Source organism: Falco punctatus, assembly GCF_963210335.1.
Source record: "Falco punctatus genome assembly, chromosome: 4".
NCBI lineage: Eukaryota > Metazoa > Chordata > Aves > Falconiformes > Falconidae > Falco > Falco punctatus.
The window spans coordinates 107,614,879-107,634,480 of record NC_137583.1 but is presented as its reverse complement, the minus strand read 5'-3'; the positions used below and the strand labels follow the sequence as shown (position 1 = coordinate 107,634,480).

The following is a 19,602-nucleotide window of genomic DNA, read 5'->3' as shown; positions in this document are numbered from 1 at the left end:
ATTTTATTGATTTTTCCCCCCCCCCTGGCTTCTTGGTTTTGGAAAACTTGTGAGGTCTAGTTGTCCTTAATCTCTGCTTTTGTCAGATTTAGCTGAAATCAAGAAATAAATTCTAAAGTTAGGAGGAGGGACACATTCAGGCGCGCACATAGACAATGTGATCCTTAGGATTATTTTCCTAGGAAACCATCTAAACCATAATATATGGTTCACTGGTAGTCCTGGAAACAGCCTGCTTCTCTCTCAATCACTTTTATCATCATGAAGCTTACTCTGCCATGATTTCCTTCTCATAAATCTGTAGCTTGCTTTTAGGAAACAGCTTTTATTGTAACTAAATGCCATTGTGAGAAGTATGCAAATACTGTGGCAGGGAAAACGAGTTAAAGGTTCTATGTAAACTGGGATATGTTCCTGCCATATTTGAGTGCAGATCATTGAACAGAGGTTTCTGAAGGTTGAGCTCCTTAATGTTCTGGAAATAATATTGTGTTGGATGGGACCTGCAGGATATGAAGGGTATTTAAGCAAAAGGTATTTAGAGTAAATTACTGAGCCCCAAATAAATCCTTTATGATATAGTGCATACAACTGCAACATTCTTAAAAAATGCTGAAGTAAATAATCTGGTGCAGAAAGCTGGGACCAAATTGTTGTTGATTTTCCAAATTTGTAAAATTTGTGTACTCCTCTATTGTGAAGTTATTTTGTTTCCTATTACTGCAGGTTCAAATAGCTAACTTATACTTTGGCAAATGATTGAAATAGAGTTGCAGCATAGAGCAAGTTACTGATAGAAGATTCCAACGTATCTTGAATGAGAAGTTACCAACCATCAGTGAAATAGTTATACCACTTACTGTTTTTTCTTTCCTTCTAAACTATGCTGACAGTTAAAATCCAGCGTTAAAAATTGTCCAGCAACAAGTTACTACAGATACGAACAGACAGTTCTGTTAATATTGCCAGACTGCTTTTGCTGTGTTCAGTTAACTTTGTACCTCAGCGAATTGGTTGATTTATAACATTTTCAATTATAGTGTGAAATTTTTAGTTCAGAATGAGAAGTGGTTAATAGATGATGAATTCTATATTCAAATGTATAAATATGCAAGGTGCAGTATTCAAATAGTTCAATATCTTTTTAACTTTTTAGTTAACCATTGCATCACATTAATTCTGCATATTATTTTCCCTTACATGTATTTTTTATACTCTGTCTTATTACAGAAATCTAAATCTTCTAAAGCAGAATTCCACTAATGGTGCATCTACTTCCTCTCAGTTTTTATGCTTCCCTTTGGCTCTGTCATTTCAGGCTTAAATTTCTGTTGAGTCTGACAGGGCAAGTCATATTGCATCATGAATTCACCAAAATGTGTGGAAATCTGGGTAAAGTTGGTTAAAGGTGTGCTTTTAAAATGTTTTACATACAACCTATTTTTAAAGGAAAATAAAAAAAAAGCAGAGAGTGTTTAATGTCAGTGCTTTTCATTTTTTCTAATCTAATAATTTCTTTGGCTTTGTAAGAAGTTAGAAGATGTGCTATTTTAGTCTGTGTATGAGTTAAACTATTCTGAGAGTTGTTAATATACAAAATGTGGTTCCTTCATTTTTTTTTTTATTATAGCACTTGAATGCTTGCCTTTATTCCCAGGGTTCGAAAGTATTAATACTGAAAGCTTGTCTGCTTTTTACTAGATTTATTGGTATAAGTGACATGAAGGGCAGCTCTATTTTTAGGGACTACGCAGATTCCAAGAGCAGGCTTCTTTTGGTGGTGTATAACTACTGAGAGGAGTAAGCTAGGTAACCAGGAGATGCATTTGCAGATATTAGTTTTGTCCAACCTTTCTTGTACACTGATGTAATTTAAAAATGGGATTTTCATTACATTACTGTCCACTGTACAGGCAAACTTTAAAATATAATCTAAATATACTCTCCAGCACATATAGATTAGACTATCTGCATATGCTTTATGTACAAAAGTGGTTACTCTGATTTATTTTCAGTTCTGATTAACAGTATTAGGAAAAGAAAACATATTTTGCCCAAATGTTTCTGTGTTGAAGATGAATGTTTAAATGATTTTGAAATAATGAAATGCGAACTATTGAAATATTAAAATGTGTTTGGAAAGTTTTGTTAAATTAGTAATTATAACAAAATAGAAAATAAATGGTTCAGTCTAGGAAGCTGGGAGAGTGAGCAGGATGACTGTAATGGAACAGTTCTACTTTCCATCTCTGCTACGCTGAAGAAGAACAAAACTTCTCCTGCTCCTTAATAACTGTGAGGTTGCATCGTAGGTGGCTACAAGGTTGAGATAAGGAAGATTAATACAGTTTCTAAGCATTATCTACACTTCTCTTCAACCTTTCCTTGACCACCCAAGCCATGCTAGTTTTATCCCATTGGTTTAGGCAGGTGGGTCTTTGTGGTGGGACACTGGCCTGATTTCCAAGGACAGGGATCTCACTCTTGTGCTGTGAGCAGAATCAGTGCAGCCCTTGGTTTCAGAGTGAGCAGTCAGTAATTCCCGGTGAAGTGAATAGATGAGAAAATTACATTGCTTCCGTGATTGGTTTTAGGGTTTAGTTGTCATTTTGAGTTAATTTTTGTGGTCTACAGCGTGACTTTTTGACTTTATGACGTGTAAGGGACTCAGAAAGCTGCATACAGTGTACTGAGATAGGTACGTGAATATTTTAATGGAAGGTTGGTACTTCCCTAGTACTTCTTAGAGAGTTTAAAAAAATTGTGTTCCTCCACAGAACACAATTACAATATTACCTTATTTTCATTATTACCCTTACCAAGTGTTAAATACTATGAACTCTGAAAATTGAAAGTAGGATCATTTTTACCTGCCCTATTATACTGAAGTTTGAGTGCTTACTGGATCCCTAGCCCCCCTCCACATTTAGAAAGGTTGTAAACTTTGTTTTAAGATCTTTAAAATTTTTACATACTGTTTTGCCACCTGAAGTGCTACAATTCTAATTTGTGTTGGGAATTTCTGTTGACATCATCAGCTGCTTGCTAAGATGCTTCTGTTGTAGATGGGATTTCAGGAAGTATCTTCAATGCGCTTTATTTTGGCGCTTGCATCCTTCAACTGTTTGAAACTAATGTCCTGCAATGTTGCTTGTTTAGCATTCCTCACGAGGTAATATTGTAGCAAAGGATCAAAACGGACCTCTTTAAAATAATAAACGTCTGGAGAAAACAGCTGTATCTGGTAATTTTTATTTGTTTAATTGTAATTGTTTGGCAAAGCATACAGATCACTTACTACTTCTGGTTTGTCAAAGCTATGAACGTTGTTACAAATTTAAAATCTAAACAGCGTATGCCTTGCTTATTGTTTGTTGGCTTCAGATAAACAAATACTTTATACTGTTTGATTTTTGTAGTGTCTGTCATGTCTGTCTGTTACAGGCATCTTGTATTAAATATTTATGGTTCCCTGTTCTTTTCTAAGTGCTTGTAACTGTTATGAATAATTAAAGAGCAGAGTTAAGGAGGAAGGGCATTCATGTAGCATTTAAAATGAGAATTGCCTATAATTGTTTGACAACTGTAAATTACATAAATCTGAAAATCAACAAGGAAAACATGAGAAGCAGCAGAATGTGGTTAGCAAAGGTACTTCATGTCTTCTCTGCCTGTGTGATCGCTGAGCAGTGGTAACCTAATACATATTTTTTGTCATATTCATAAGAACTGTCTTCCTTTAAAATAAAGTTAATTATCTGTTTAATTATCATTGCCATCTAAGTAATGAGGCTGAAGTACCAGCTCAAAGAACAATTTGCAAGATAACCTTTTTTTAGTAGGTAGTAAGTTTTAAAAAGTTCCAACTTTTGTGCATAATACTGAATTATGTGCATGAACTCTTCATGGCACTGAAGAGTTAATCATTGGTAATGGTCACTCCCCTACTTGACAAAATGTAACTTACCTCAAATGCGTAAGCAGAACAATTCAGCTTGTGAAGTTCCATCTCTTTCTTTAGAGGTATGTTACGAAACTTACTAGTTCAATTGCCATTAGTCAAGAAGAAGATTTGAAGACGCCATTCATCAATCACTAGAATGAAGCAAATCAGTTGATGAGTAGAAAGCTGCAGGGCAGAGTTAATGATAGTTTTTAGAATAATAATTAAAAAAAGTCTCCATTTTATTCTTCGTAAGCCTGAAAGTTTTACTTGGATAAAAAAACCCTTTAGGCAATAATTTTACACCTGTGTTGTTCCTGGAAAACATTCAGTGACAGGAAAGGGCAGAAAAAGATACCAGGAACTTTCCAAGAGAGCAGATGATACTTGGATTGAAATTTGGACAAAATATATGAATTTGCCTACAGGTGGAAATTAACATTTTGCCACTTCAGTGAAATTGCATGATTTAGCCATAACCTTGTGCTGAGAGGTTGGGTGGGATGGCCTGTATATGGATGTGTGAAAAAGTCAGTCCTTTAAATTGTCTAACACATCCACGGTCAATCTGCTGCTCATTTTTTATGAGCAAGAGTTGTTTGGCAGTTAAGGGAATATCATGCAGGCTACTTAGTAGAGGAGAGCCAGTGCACTTTTCTGTTTTCTGACTAAATTAGTCATTGATAACAAATGCAATTATATTTATTTGTTGACTGCATTTGTAGCACTGAGAAATATGAATGTTGCCTGCATGGAGTAAGGTGTCATCTTCCATATCATTGTTTTTTAGTATTTAAATTTATGTAACTTCAGTAGCATCACCCGTGATGGCACCCTAACTTGCATACTCCACAAGCTTGGTTTTGTCAGGTGGTTTGCCCTTGTCTCCTTTAGCTCTGGGTAACACGCAGAACATAGGAATGTCGATATTCATAAAATGAAACAATACAGTTAATTGCAGAAGGACTTGGGCACTCCATCTCTCACTGAAAATAACTTAGCTCATAGCACTGAAAATGTTCTTCGGCATGATCCCCTCAGAATGGTTCCTTGCTTGTCTTCTGTAACTCTACCATTTGAAATCGTATAAGTATGAAATATATCATGTACACACAAATAAATACAATTATGTTGCTTTTAATAATTGAAACTTCAGTTCTTCAGAAGGAGTTTAGTTTGCTAGGAAAGCTGCTGAGTTAGGTGTGTGAACTGATTCTTCAAAGGTAACAATTGAGAGGCTGACGCGTTAGAAGTTTCCCTATTTTGTGAACAGAGGACGGCCACCTCCACCTTCATGTTTTAAAACACACTCAGTGAGTCTTGCATTTTTTGCACCATTGTCAAATTTTTAAAAACCTCCTTTAATTCTGCTTTGCTTATTTGGATGTAATGTAGAAACAGCAGTCTGACTTACGAGCAGCACAAATCTGCAAAGAAATGGCTTTGTGGGTTGTGAATCAGATAGGATAGCGTCTGGGCCTGCTAGGTAGGAAAGTTTGTAAAAAACCCAAACAAACAAAAAACCCAGCCCAAACCACAACCAACCCTTATGTCTGTGGGAAATTTTGAAAAAGCTGCTGAAGGCTTTACCAGCAGAAGCAGGAAAAGGGTAGGGAGGCGTGAGCTAGTGCTTGGGCTCACCTCTTGCTGGTCCTGCTGTTGGCTTCTCTTCTTTTATGCTGAAGAGGAGCAGCACAGAGAGAAGTAAAGCAGCTTTCTGCAGAGCCTGTGCTGCATCCAAAATTAAAAAAAAAATCTTAAACGCAGTTGTTGTGTTATCTTTATAAGTCACCCACGTGCTGTATTTTCGCTTTAGACTGTGAAGCCTGACAGCTGTGTTATGGAAGTTACTTATTTTGCCAATTCAGTCAAATTGTTGTTTATGCCTGAAATGCGAAATGGAAAAATGTTGTGCTTTCTACCAGTGGAACTGACTTGCAGCTATGAATATTTGAAAAAAATCTGAGATTCAACTTCAGAATGATTGCCGTAGTATTCTGCATATTAAGCCTTGTTGATAGGTTTCAATTAAAATGCTGGTGAATTGTGTGTCTTTGCTATGACACTTGAACAGAAAATGAAAATGCTATGAGTTTAGATAGTTGTGCATTTATGCAGAAAGAGTGTCTTGCTGATTTCAAGGGTAACAGCAAAGCCTCAGAGGCTTCTTCGCTCCTGAGCTGTATTGGAACCTTCTGAGCCAGCTTGCTTGTATGAATCGTCCAGTACCTTCATCTGCAGTGTCAGCTTTGTCACCTGCAGTTATTTATTCTTCAGGCTAAAAGCATATATAACTCTTACTCCTTTTTCTGATCATTGATGGCTGAAAAAATAAATGCTTATAATAAACATCAGTTTCTCTGTAGTCTGTTTGTCAAAAGTTAGTTCTTTGTACGTGAGAAATTACGAGTCTAAAATGCTTTCTGTGTACTTGTCTAGGCTTTTTATTCTTCATGCCATCAAGTAATTTTTAATAACTTTCCATCAGTGCAGCTTCCTCAGTTTAAGACTGAACAGGACATAGTAACTGCTGGTTTTCATAAATAATTATTGTAGTTTATATGAATTTGGTTAAAATACTGCTTGTGTGGATCCAAAATGTACATGTTTTACTTTTATCGAGTTCATGAAAACTGGATGCTTCTTTTGCTCCATTGGAAATGCTACCCAGAAGCCTGAACTGTAGCTGACTCAAATCAGACACTTGGACGTTCATGCCAAGCGTAACTCAGGTTTTTGCTCTCCCAGTGCTCGCAGCAGGCTGGGTAGTTTTCTTAGATGCTTCCTATTTATTTTCTTTTGAGATTAGACTTTTCCCCTTTCCCCTGCTCATCTGTGTTGTAAATTAACCCCCGGGCCCAAATGCCCTTTTATTTTAGTATCATAAATATGCAGATATACTTACATATGAAAGCATGCCTATGTGGTGTTTGAATGTCATTTTTGCTACTGCATTTTAATATTCAGATATAATATTATCAAGTTCTCTCATCATGTGTATTGCTTTATAAACATCACCACATTTCTGTAAGTTAACAGTTGCTGCCAGAAGGCAAATGTACTTGGCAGCATGAAACTGCAGAATGGAGAAGCCTTAGTTACTATTCTTTAAATTTAGGTCAAAATCAAACATAGTGTAAATAGTTACAACGTCTTTATTTTCAGCAGAGTGAGCAGCATCAGATTGTTTACTTTCTTTTGAGAAGCATGTGGAATGGATTTATATGTGCTGAATTAATATGGTGAAATACCACTGTGATTTAATGTTTTGTTTTAAAAAAGCTAATTAATTGAACCTCAAGAGATCAACTGAGCTGTCATTTCTTTCTTAGTTCTCTTTGTAAAATTTACAAAAATTACTTTCAAACACAAACATTGAGGAATGTAATACGGTTAACATTTTGAGACGTGAAATGTGTTCATGCTGCTTTACGTCGGAGTTAGGATATTCTCTTACTTTTCTTGTATCTTAAGCGCTGAGCAAGAGTGAGCAAGCGGCAGCATGCTTGTGGATGTTTTGGGCATCTTGGTAGAAGAGGTGTCTGCCTGGTGGCAGAGGGTCGTGGAGAGCTCTCTGGTGATGTACTGCAAGAGCATTAGAATGTTGAAGAACCTAAGGATACTTAAGAGAGCAACATAAAAAATAAATAAAAAATTGTTTCTTTACTCTCAGTAAACTGATCAAATGACTAAATAAGATCTTCTGTAAGAAGTTTTACAAAGAAAGCCTTAGTCTAGACTTTATTTGCAAAACCATATCCTATTATTTCCCTGCTCATCACAGTCACAGTCTTTGACCGAGTTAAATTTGCCTGCTCTAAAAGCAACAAAAACACAGGCTACCATTTTTTTCTGCTCTTACTAATAGCTAGTGTAGTAGTGAATGATTCTCATATAATATACTCATAAATTTTCTGGTGTCTTGTTTTCTTGAAGCAAGGAAGAACAAAATGAGCCAAAGGAGCCCCGAGAACCTCAATTCTGTTATTTTATCATGTTGTTAGTTCTTTTTTATACCTTGGCTTTACGCTCAGTATGTTTACAAAATTGTTGATGTACATTCTGTGAGATGGACCAAGATGAGAGGTTTTGTTTTCCCTAATGACATAAAGTTCTTTTGTCAGGTCATGTAGGAGCCGATTTCAACACAAGTTTCAACTACATTGATTTTAATTGAATTAATTTATTGATAAAAGTAAGTGATTCTGTTCTTTCCTCCCATTTGTCATCAATTCCCTGTTTTCTAGTGGTTATTTTGAACCGGCTCTAATACTTGGTCACGTGGCAAATTGTTCCAGCACATGAAAACTGCAGAAAACTAATTCAGCAAAAAAAAGATTTTTCATTTTCTGAGGGTAGTGAGGTAAATTAATTTACTGTGTGTCAGACAGGTGCTAATGCAGCTCTGAGGATCTGGGATGGGGAGAAGGGAGTTGCAACTAGGTGAGGAGGAGGAGGAGAGAGGACAGAGAACTAATGTTTTGAAGATGGTTTGGAGCGGGAATCGGTTTCACTGTATCATGAATCACACAGTTATCTGATCTGAAATAATATAGATCGGTTTTGTTCGAATACTAGGCTAAAACTTGCCCCTGTGCCCATACTCCTTTAATAATATAGTTTTATTTTATTAATTTTATTTTTTATGTTTTTATATATCTATCAATTTAATCTATAAAATTTAAATCTTTATATTGATTTTTGAGATTTTTATGGATAAAAATAATTCATCAAAATTATTAAAAATCAATTTATGTATTATAAGAATAAATATATTTTTAATAATAATAATAATAGAACTCCCTTAATAAAGAAAGATTAAAAAAAACCCAGGAATTGTTACTTGTGCAGCTGATCTTCGTATTTTCCTTTCCTCCTCACTGTTACTTATTGTGTAACTGGGTCTGGCTGGGGTCAACCCACCACACGTTGAAAAAATACATGTATCTTAAAAAGATTTCCGCAAACAGCAGATACGCCATGAATACCAGTCTGGAAAAGTATTTAAATGCTGAGCTCAAATGTAGTGATTCATGGTGAGTGGGAGGCCCTGTGTTTGCCAAAGAGCTGATGTTTTGTCTCCCCCCAGATGCCTGTTATTTCAGTTGAGGACTCTACTTCATCTTAAATGCGACTGCTCAGTCCTGCGTGCTGTTAAACGGTGGCTACAGCTCTATCCAGAAAGAAAAAAAGAAAAACATGATGTGATTGAATATGTGGCATTTCTGAAGTGTTAGGGATTCTGTCAGCTGAACTGCTAATCACTTGGAGAGTTTTTTCTTTTATTTTTTTTTCTTTTCATATGCTCTGAAAGCTTTGGACAGCTGTGTTAAAACATGAAGAAGTGTGTGCTTTTTAGTGAATGTGGGTCACTGTGTTAGTAAGAATCTCCTAGTAATGGCAAAGTAAAAGGTGCGGACGAGGAACGTGGATACTTGTCTGGAGGAGAGAGGCTGGGTGGCGGCTGTCAGCAGATCCTTCTCTGAGGGGTTGATTCCAGGGGGGTTAGGCTGAGAGAGGGTACACGGAGGACGTAGAGCTGCTGCCTTCGAGTACCTGGCTTGTAACGGTGAGATGCCTTTCCTGCCTGACCTTCTCTCTTCCTCCCCTCTGCCTTTCTCCCTTTTTCCCACCCTCTTGCAAAGACGACTCTCACTCTGCCTTTAACTGCACGTAATTTTTGAAATCAATGTTAAATTTTATGTAACAAAGATGAAACGTTGCTGATTTTAGTTACCTGTTATTTTCCTTCCTTTTTTCTACCGACCTTTTCACACAAAAACTTGCTTAGCTTCTTTTATAATGTTGCATGTTTGGTTCTAGAATGAGCTGGTAGCTGTACGTAGGCAACCTATACATAATAATTATTTTTTTTGTGTTTGAAAAGATACAGAAATAATAAACAGGACCACGTATCAGTTAAAGATTTTTTCAAAGATGAAATATTTTTAAGATGAAAATGTAAAGAGAAGGATAACATGAGACATTGCATTTTTAACTCATTTGTTGATCTGTGTCTGCATTTATAGCTCTAAAACCACAGGTGAAACCTTGGAAAAGAACAAATTAATGATATTATCATATTTTATTAAAATGCATTTAGAAAATTTACGTTTTAAAATACTGTCTTAAATATCTGTGTTTTTTTTCCTTTGAATAGACTTAACTATATATAGACATACCTGAATGCCTTCTTAAGTATAAAGAAAATCTATAACATTCAGGATTTTTGTTTTGCAAGGTTCTTAAGAAAAATGCTTAGGAATCTTGAGTAAACAAAGCTTTCTTTTTAACTAACCACTTCCTGAAATAGGCTTTTGCTCTACACCATGTTGTTAAGCTAGGCGATTTTGCAATTTCTTCTGAATTGCGTTTGATGAAGACAGGCAGTTTTCATCCTCAAATTGGCTACTGAAGTATCACATGTGATATAAATGCAGGTAATCAATGAGTTGTATAGTGTCAGAAGAGTAGTTCACTCCATGTTCATCACGAAGATCATTAGACTGTTCTAGTCATAAAATAGTGAATTGTATTGCAGCTGTTGGCTACAGATGTACATTAAATTACTTCTAAAACAGCTTTTACACTATATGACATTAAATAGTAGTGCGATTTAAAAAAACCAAACTAACCAAACTTAGGCATGGTATGTGTTCTCACCTACTCACCAGTAATTGCTCAGAGGATTGCCGCAACACCGACTCTCAGATTCACAAACATGTCACTTAAATTACAATTTACATGCAAAAAAAAAAAAAAAAAGACTTATTTCAAAGCTCGTGACGCATACTGTATGTGGTTGCAGTCTTGTTACTGCTACACATAGGTGCAGACATTGCTGTCTTTGCTGGGCTGAGTGGCTCAGTGTCCACCTTGTTGCTCAGCCTGTTTGGGATTAAGTTTTCCTGGGGCTGCGGTGGCTCCTGTAGACTGTATAGCATCATTGCCACAAGGTGCGCGCGTTTCTTCACATGTTGTCAAAGCTCAGGCATTAACAAAAAGCCTGCAGTGAGGTTGCTGCGGTTGAGGGGAGGTGTCTTGTGCTCTTCTTTTTATGTAATTGCTTTGTTGGCAGAGCACTCACCTGCTCGCTGAGTGGTGGGGCTCTAGGGCATCCTCAAATGCGCAGCTCCTCTTATGAATGCTCTCTAGACCAGGATGGAGCTGCCTTCCACACTTCTGATGAACCAATGGTCTACAAACATGAGTGGAAATTATTTACGGTTAGAGCTTAAACAAGAAGCAGCAGGATCAGGTCACCTGGGAAGGTGGGTATTCCTCTGAGAGGGCAAAATTCAGTGTTCAGGTCTCTGCTGCATGGACTGTTCGTACATTCAGCATGCGGGGTCACCAAGTGAAATGTTTATGGAGAAATGACATGAGGGACTTTCACTTCCCAGATGAGTGCTCTAAAAATGTGTCACTCTGCCACTTCCTCTTGTTACTGTTGTCTTCTTTGTAAAGTCCTCTGTCCCAGAAGGAGTACCTGAGTTGGGTAGATGCAGATAGAGGCCTTAATCTTCAAATTCCAGTTGGCAACAAAGCTGCAGGTGGCTTCTTTAGTTGTGGAGAGAGGCAGGATCGCAGACACCCATCTCCCAGGTTTGCACTGGCGAGTGTAAGGACCATTCTGTGCTGGCAGATGGAAGGACTGTCCTGCACCCTGCTCTGGTTGCAGCCCCTAGCTTCCCACCTTGTGGGTGACAAGCCCCTGCCTTGGGCTGTGAGTTCTAGATTCCACTGTACCAAGCAGTACCTAAACTTCTCGGTAACGCTGGGATTGAGTGCTTTTTGAAGTATGGCTTTCCCCATGTACACGTCAGAGAGTTCATGCTCTACATCCTTTCCTATAGTAGGTGTTTACAAACCTTGCACTATTCACTGTTTCCTCTACCATCCTGGTCTGTTACGCTAGCCAGTCTCTGTTTGAACTCCACCACTCTCCCTGTCAGTACCTGTGGTTATTGCAACTGCTCTTGAAGTACTTATTATCATAAAGTTGCATGTATTAAAAGCTTTGCTGTTCAGGAATGATGTGCTGTCTCTCAGCGTCCAAGATTCTATGTCATGCCCAGAATTCTGTTTTGTAGATTGTGCTGTCTTACACAACCGTTTCTTTGCCAGTACTGTGAGAGGAATAAAAGAAAAAATTATCATGGAGATGCTCTTCCCTGTTTGCTCTTTTAAGCCATTTTCTGCAGCTGTCTCTGTCTCTTAAGTGCCATAGATGACAGCTGAAATTATTTCTGTTTTTTAAACTGCTAGATCCTTTACTTTCTGTAGCTATGAAATCCTGGATAAATTAAACTCTTTGTGTTGTCACTTGTAGGTATTAGCAGAGTTTCACAACAGTTTTATCTGTAGTCTGGTCTGTTTCTCAAAATGTCTTGTAATGACCTTGGATGTGGCACACATGAATTTAGGAGATGTACTGATGAGGTGGTCATTCTGGTTTCAATTATAAAGTCTTCTGAAGAGCTGGCAGTTTTTAGGGGAGATCCTGAGTTACAATGACAGTACCTGTTATAATCTGAAAATTGACATGGTCTTCGTTGTCTGAGAGATCCTGGAATGACTCTGAAAGTTTTTTCAGTAAGAATTGTAGCTTCTGCTTTGGACAGAATTATGGATCTGCACTGTAGAGCCAGTCTTGGTTTGAGCATTTTGAACAGCAAGAACACTAAGTCTCATGAATGCCAAGAAGTGACTCCTGTGTTTGTGCAGATCATACATATGGTTTCCTGATGTGTCAGTCTCTTTGGTTCAAGACAGACTTAAGGCCTTGAAAGACCTAACCTGGTTCATGAATGCCACCCCCCTTTCACAGTGACATTCTCTACATCATATAGCAGAATGTATCTGCCTCCTCCTCCGTGCCAGTCTGTCTTGGAGGCTCACAAACCTGTTTCATACGCTTTGTGCACACTACGCAATCACACTCTCAGTTTAGGAGTGAAACTTTCTTTTCTGCTTCTTTTCAGACAGGTGGATAATTCTGGCCAGTGTCTTTGGTAAAATATAAGTTCTTCTGTTTATGTGGACTGATTGTGATAGCCATGTCTCTGTCAGGATGGGGACTCGCACAGGCAATTTGGTAGCTCCAGGATCATTGACCTGTGGATGTTCTGGAGCTCAGAACTTTGAGAAACTCGCAAGAATATTTTAAAATTTGTTTTCGTGGTTGTCACGTTCAGACAGTGACGTCTACTGCCAGCAGGCTTGATATGAATAAGCCAAATGGTGAGATTGCTTTACCCTGCAGAAATGCAGAATACTGTCAAACTAGCTTCAAATTCGGCTGGCCGGCAAGCAAAATAGTCTTGCAGGTGGTAGATTGAATTATTCCTCTGCATGTATAAACTCAAATTCAGTCTTTAGGGTAACTAGGCTTGGGAATAGGCTTGCCTTGAGATGGACCTATTCACATCAGATGGCATCAAGAAATGGCAGATATTTTTTTTTTTGCTCCCTTACCGTTCAGGGTCTTGGATCAGACACAACGGTGATCATAGTGAAAGGCACAGACCTTCCTTCTGCTTGGTAAATACTGATCATGGTCAGGCAGGTAATCCTTCCCGGGCCTTGATGGTTGCGGTGTCAGGGTGTTAACTGTCAGCTGCCTGTCACTGGAGCGTTCAAGAAATAGATTCCCCTCCCAGATCAGTGACTGGGAAATCTGGCGCATAAAGCAGTTTCACCAGGCTTCATTCCAAGCCCTAAACTACTGGACAGGAATGTTATTGCTCGTTTTTTGTGGGGCTGTCCTTTTTCAGGCTAGGCTTAAAACAGAACAAAAATATTTGTAAACAAAAATCACATTTGTAATTTATTATCTTTTTAAATTAAGGAAATTTGCTTTTCTTTGAAAGCAATCCTTATGCCCAAACTACATGTAATGAGATTCCAAGCGTCAACCCTGTGTGGTATTCATTGCAGGTGTTTGATCTGGGGTTGGAAATAAAAGTCCTCTGTAGGGGTATTCACTTTTACTGATCTCCTGAGAACTTGCATAAACCAAATTCTGCTGTCATTAAAGGTGCAAGAATTGTATGGTTGATTAATTTTCTCAAACGTGGAACAGCAAATATTAAGTCTGCTTACTTTACTAATCATTGTTTTCAATGAAAGACTTTTCAGATACTTATACATTAAATTACAAAAACAGAATTCTGCATTTTTAATTTAATGAAATTAAATATACGGCACATATGCCCCAAAGTGGAAATGCATTCTGTAATGGATGGTTTTTACTTGAACATCTGCTCAGCATAGCAGTCATTAAAAGTTTTCTTTTCCTCTTCTTTCTGCCATATAGGCAATGTTCATTTGCACTGGAACATACTTCAAATGGAAAGCTATTAGAGGGAAAATCAATGTTCTTTTTGTATAAAGCAGGAAAAGTAATTTTTTGAGCTGTGCTGGAATATTAGAAGAACAGTTCTACATAGGGTATCTAACATAAAAAGATTATTTCAGGGAAGTGTTATTTCAGACTAGAAGTTAGTTTATGGTGACACATGACGCTTTTATTAAAAAGCTAAACACAGCATTTTTTCCAGTCTCAGAAAATGCAGATAATGAAAATGCATAGGTTTCTTAAATTCAGTTCTTCATCATGAAAGTGCTTGTACTTAAGTTATGTTACTGATTTAGTTGCACTTGTTTGAATTAATACAAACAGCAAATAGAGGCAGCTAAATGACTCTCCGCCCCCCAGTTTTTCTAATACCAAATTTTCTACCCAAGCTTTCCCTAGTAAACTAGAGTCCTCTGGGTTATTTCATTGTTTTAAGAGCAAAGGTGAGTGACATTTGCTTCCCTTCCTGACCAGGTCTTGCATTTTCCATTCAGGTTCTTTCTAATGATACGCAGCTTTAGACCCGGTTTAACTTTGGTTTAACTTTGATCCTCTCGGGCAGTTCCCCCCTGAGTCACTATCTTATCTCCTGAAACTCAGTACTTCTCGTTAATTGTATCTGCTCCAATCCAGTCACTTGTGTTTCAGTGTAGCTTTTTAAGACTCGTGTGTATGTTTTCCTAGTGTAGAGAAGAGATGTATGTGTCAGTGCTGTGGGCAGCCTGTGGGAAGAGCATGGATGGGTGCGGTAGAGAAGCTACGGGTAGTAAGTGCTGTTACCATCGTCTATGCTTAGATTAGGATCGTGTCCTGTGGATTTTATGTAGTTAATAGTGTATTCATGTTTCTTGGGTGTTCACGAGGATCCTGTCAGCATGGTATCAAAGCATTGCATTCTATACTGACAAAGCTCAGCAAGTATCTGTAGGACTGTGTAAAGACTCTGAGGAAAGCTTGCTTCCTACTGCCTTGGCTGTAGAATCTCTTATCTCTCTAAGTTATTACTGATAAAATAAAATGCATGTGCACAGCACTATTACTTCACTAGCATTCAAAACTTGCTTTGTTTGATGTAGTGTTCATACAAAATATTAGGGGGGGGGGGAGGGGAGAGACCGTGGAAGATTACTTATATAGCCAAGAACAATAAGCCATTATTAGTATTTTCATTTGTGATGATTCCAGTAAGAATTTCCATCTTACTGGTCATTACACAAATGCTAGACCTTTTTGAACTGCTTTATGAACATTCAGCTTTAAGTTGCAACCTGTTTCAATGTTGAGCAAAACCATACTGATAGATGTTTTCTTTCCCCCTCCCCTTGTTTACCAGGATGGTACGAAACAGAAGCGAGAACGGAAAAAGACTGTGTCGTTTAGCAGTATGCCAACTGAGAAAAAGATCAGCAGTGCAAGTGACTGTATAAACGCAATGGTTGAAGGCTCTGAGCTCAAAAAGATTCGATCCAACTCTAGGGTGTATCACCGATATTTTCTTTTAGATGCGGATATGCAATCTCTACGCTGGGAACCTTCAAAAAAGGATTCTGAAAAAGCAAAGATTGATATTAAATCAATCAAAGAAGTAAGAACGGGAAAAAATACAGATATTTTTCGCAGCAATGGAATATATGACCAGATATCAGAAGACTGTGCATTTTCAATTATATATGGAGAAAACTATGAGTCACTAGATCTTGTTGCTAACTCAGCAGACATTGCAAATATTTGGGTTACTGGCTTAAGATACCTGATTTCTTATGGGAAACATACTCTAGATATGATAGAAAGTACCCAAGATAATATGCGGACTTCATGGCTTTCACAAATGTTCAGTGAATCAGATGTAGATAATTTGGGACATATACCCCTGTGTAATGCTGTACAGTTTATAAAAGACTTAAATCCTGGTTTAAAAACTAATAAAATAGAGCTAAAATTCAAGGAGTTACATAGATCCAAGGAAAAAACTGGTACAGAAGTAACAAAAGAAGAGTTTATTGAAGTTTTTCATGAGCTTTGTACCAGACCTGAAATCTATTTCCTGTTAGTTCAGTTTTCAAGCAATAAAGAATTCCTAGATACCAAGGACCTCATGATGTTTTTAGAAGCAGAGCAGGGTATGGCACACGTCACAGAAGAAATAAGCCTTGAAATTATTCAGAAATACGAGCCAGCCAAAGAGGGCCAGGAAAGGGGTTTTCTTTCTATAGATGGATTTACGAATTATCTTACTTCACCAGACTGCCACATATTTGATCCAGAACATAAAAAAGTTTGTCAAGACATGAAACAACCTTTATCCCATTATTTTATAAACTCATCTCATAATACATACTTGATAGAGGATCAGTTTCGAGGGCCTTCTGACATCACAGGTTACATTCGCGCTCTTAAAATGGGTTGTCGAAGTGTTGAACTGGATGTATGGGATGGTCCGGATAATGAGCCTGTGATTTACACAGGGCATACAATGACATCACAGATTGTTTTCCGTAGTGTGATTGACATTATTAACAAGTATGCCTTTTTTGCTTCAGAATACCCTCTTATTTTGTGTTTAGAAAATCATTGTTCTATTAAGCAGCAGAAAGTGATGGTACAACACATGAAGAAAATTTTGGGGGACAAACTCCATACACAGTCTCCAAACATCGAAGAGTCTTATCTCCCATCACCGGAATCACTTAAAGGGAAAATACTAGTTAAAGCAAAGAAGCTTTCCTCTAATTGTTCCGGGCTAGAGGGAGATGTTACAGATGAAGATGAAGGAGCAGAAATGTCACAGAGAGTGGGGAAGGAGGGTGTAGAACAGCAAAACTTGATGACAGGGAAAAGATTTCAGCTCTGCAAAGAACTCTCCGAGTTGGTAAGCATATGTAAATCGGTTCAGTTCAAAGAGTTTCAAGTTTCATTTCAGCTCCAGAAGTACTGGGAAGTGTGCTCGTTTAACGAAGTGCTTGCTAGCAAATATGCCAATGAGAACCCGGGAGACTTTGTAAATTATAACAAACGTTTTCTTGCAAGAGTATTCCCCAGTCCTATGAGGATTGACTCTAGTAATATGAATCCCCAGGACTTCTGGAAGTGTGGTTGTCAGATAGTAGCAATGAACTTTCAAACGCCTGGCTTAATGATGGATCTTAACATTGGCTGGTTTCGACAGAATGGAAACTGTGGCTATGTCCTTCGTCCTGCTATCATGAGAGAAGAAGTATCCTTCTTTAGTGCGAACACGAAAGACACCGTGCCTGGAGTTTCACCTCAGCTGCTTCATATTAAAATCATTAGTGGGCAAAACTTCCCTAAACCCAAAGGATCAGGTGCCAAAGGTGATGTTGTGGATCCTTACGTCTATGTTGAAATACATGGAATCCCCGCCGACTGTGCAGAGCAAAGGACGAAAACTATGCATCAGAATGGGGATAACCCAATTTTTGATGAAAGCTTTGAATTTCAAATAAATTTACCAGAACTAGCAATGGTGCGTTTCGTAGTTCTGGATGACGATTACATTGGGGATGAGTTTATCGGGCAGTACACTATTCCCTTTGAATGTCTACAGACTGGTTATCGGCACGTTCCTCTGCAGTCTTTAACTGGTGAAATTTTAGCACATGCTTCCTTGTTTGTGCATGTGGCGATTACTAATCGAAGGGGTGGTGGGAAACCTCATAAGCGTGGCCTCTCTGTGAGGAAGGGCAAGAAATCAAGGGAATATGCCTCTATGAGAACATTATGGATTAAAACAATAGATGAAGTGTTCAAGAATGCTCTCCAACCTATTCGGGATGCCACGGATTTGAGAGAAAACATGCAGGTACTGTTTTTACCATGAATTCATTGGTTGTTATGTGTTTTTTTGTAATGTGATGCATACAGAATATACGTTTTTAAGGGTCTTGCTGCATTTTGTAGGTTACATTATTTTGGTCTAATGCTGAACAGCTTTAAAAATGGTATTATGTCAGAGCAGCCTTTTAGGTGATACCATCTACTGAGGTAACCTTGGGTGCATCTGTATTTTGTTGAATGTGAACTGGAAATATGACTCCAGTGTTAGAAGTCAAGTCTGTTGACTTGTCCTCTGCCTTTGAACGAATGTTAGATATACACTAGAGGAAAGTATATAAATATTTTAAATTTAGAAAGGATAAATAGAAACGCAGGATGAAAATACAGCTGATAGAAAAAGGAGACTTTACTGCTAATTAGAAGACTTCTTGTATGTGAAAGTATGTTTAGTATAGCTTTGCTAAGGTTTTGTTTCTTCCTTCTTCCGAAATAGAAGGCAGTACTTTCAGAAGGACCATATGCTTTCCATGATTCTTCCTAGCAACAATGTTAGAAATACATGGAATTAGTGCTAAGGTGTTAGAAGGCATCCACTAAAGTAAATTACCTTACCTTAAAGGTCACGTATAGTAAACACATCGAATTTCAGGAAAAAGTACAGGCTGAGGTGCTTGTTTTTGTGGAAGCCAAGAGATCCCACTTCAAAAATGCATTGTTTGGAGATTCCAGTAAAGATTCCAGGTAAATAAACCCTTTTAGACATAGATTAAAGTGAGTTGTACAGTTACATTCTATTTAATAAAACTTTTAAATATCTATAAACTTCTGATGGAACACCAGCGGTGATCAAAGCAGTTAAGCATAGTCATTTCAAATGAAGTGACCTATTAAATCCTCTTATGTAATGTTAAGGGGAAACTGTTTAAAATAAATGTCTGAGACTTGATTCTGAATTTAAAGGCACATCAGTGTAGATAAATGTTCTTCACGAATAATCTTCTATCGAAGAGATTTTAATAGTAATACAGTTTTAAAACTGATTTTTCTTCAGGTGAAAGAAGAAATTAGTACAGCATTATGAAACACTCCCATTCAACTTGGTATATAGAACTGCTATACAGAAAGATTGTTTAAAAAATATGGGGATGATATTTTGACTCATAAATGTTTCACATTATGGGCTATATATAAAGTGAACTTGTATTTAACGTGTTGAAGGCTAGAATTCTGTCATATAAAGGATACTGGATTTTAAAATACCTTTCACGGAAGAGCCGAACCTAAGATTCGAGGGAACAGTGAAAACATACAGTTTTTGTAGCTACTTCAAACTCTTTCCTGTGCATGCTGCAGTATTTTGCAGAACTGATATAATTGAAAACAGGCTCATCAGTGTGGTTTCTTTGAACGTGAGATACTGGAAGGTATTTTATGTATTTTATTCTGTCATTTTGAAAGTTGTGCTATCAGCTAAATTCATCATTATCATCTCTCAAAATGCTAT

General features: G+C 37.5%; 1 protein-coding gene across 4 annotated transcripts in view; it reads left to right on the top strand.

Annotated features, from left to right (window-relative positions):
• Window positions 1-19,602, top strand: part of PLCL2 (phospholipase C like 2) — a 104,515-nt gene that overhangs the window by 40,622 nt on the left and 44,291 nt on the right. For all 4 annotated transcript variants that reach the window (XR_013927965.1, XM_080386440.1, XM_080386441.1 and 1 more), the window contains exon 3: window positions 15,637-18,123. Coding sequence is in view for 3 of the 4 variants with exons in the window: in XM_080386440.1 (XP_080242566.1) it covers window positions 15,637-18,123 (2,487 nt within the window). In the remaining variant the exon portion in view is untranslated. The remainder of the gene's footprint in view (window positions 1-15,636; window positions 18,124-19,602) is intronic.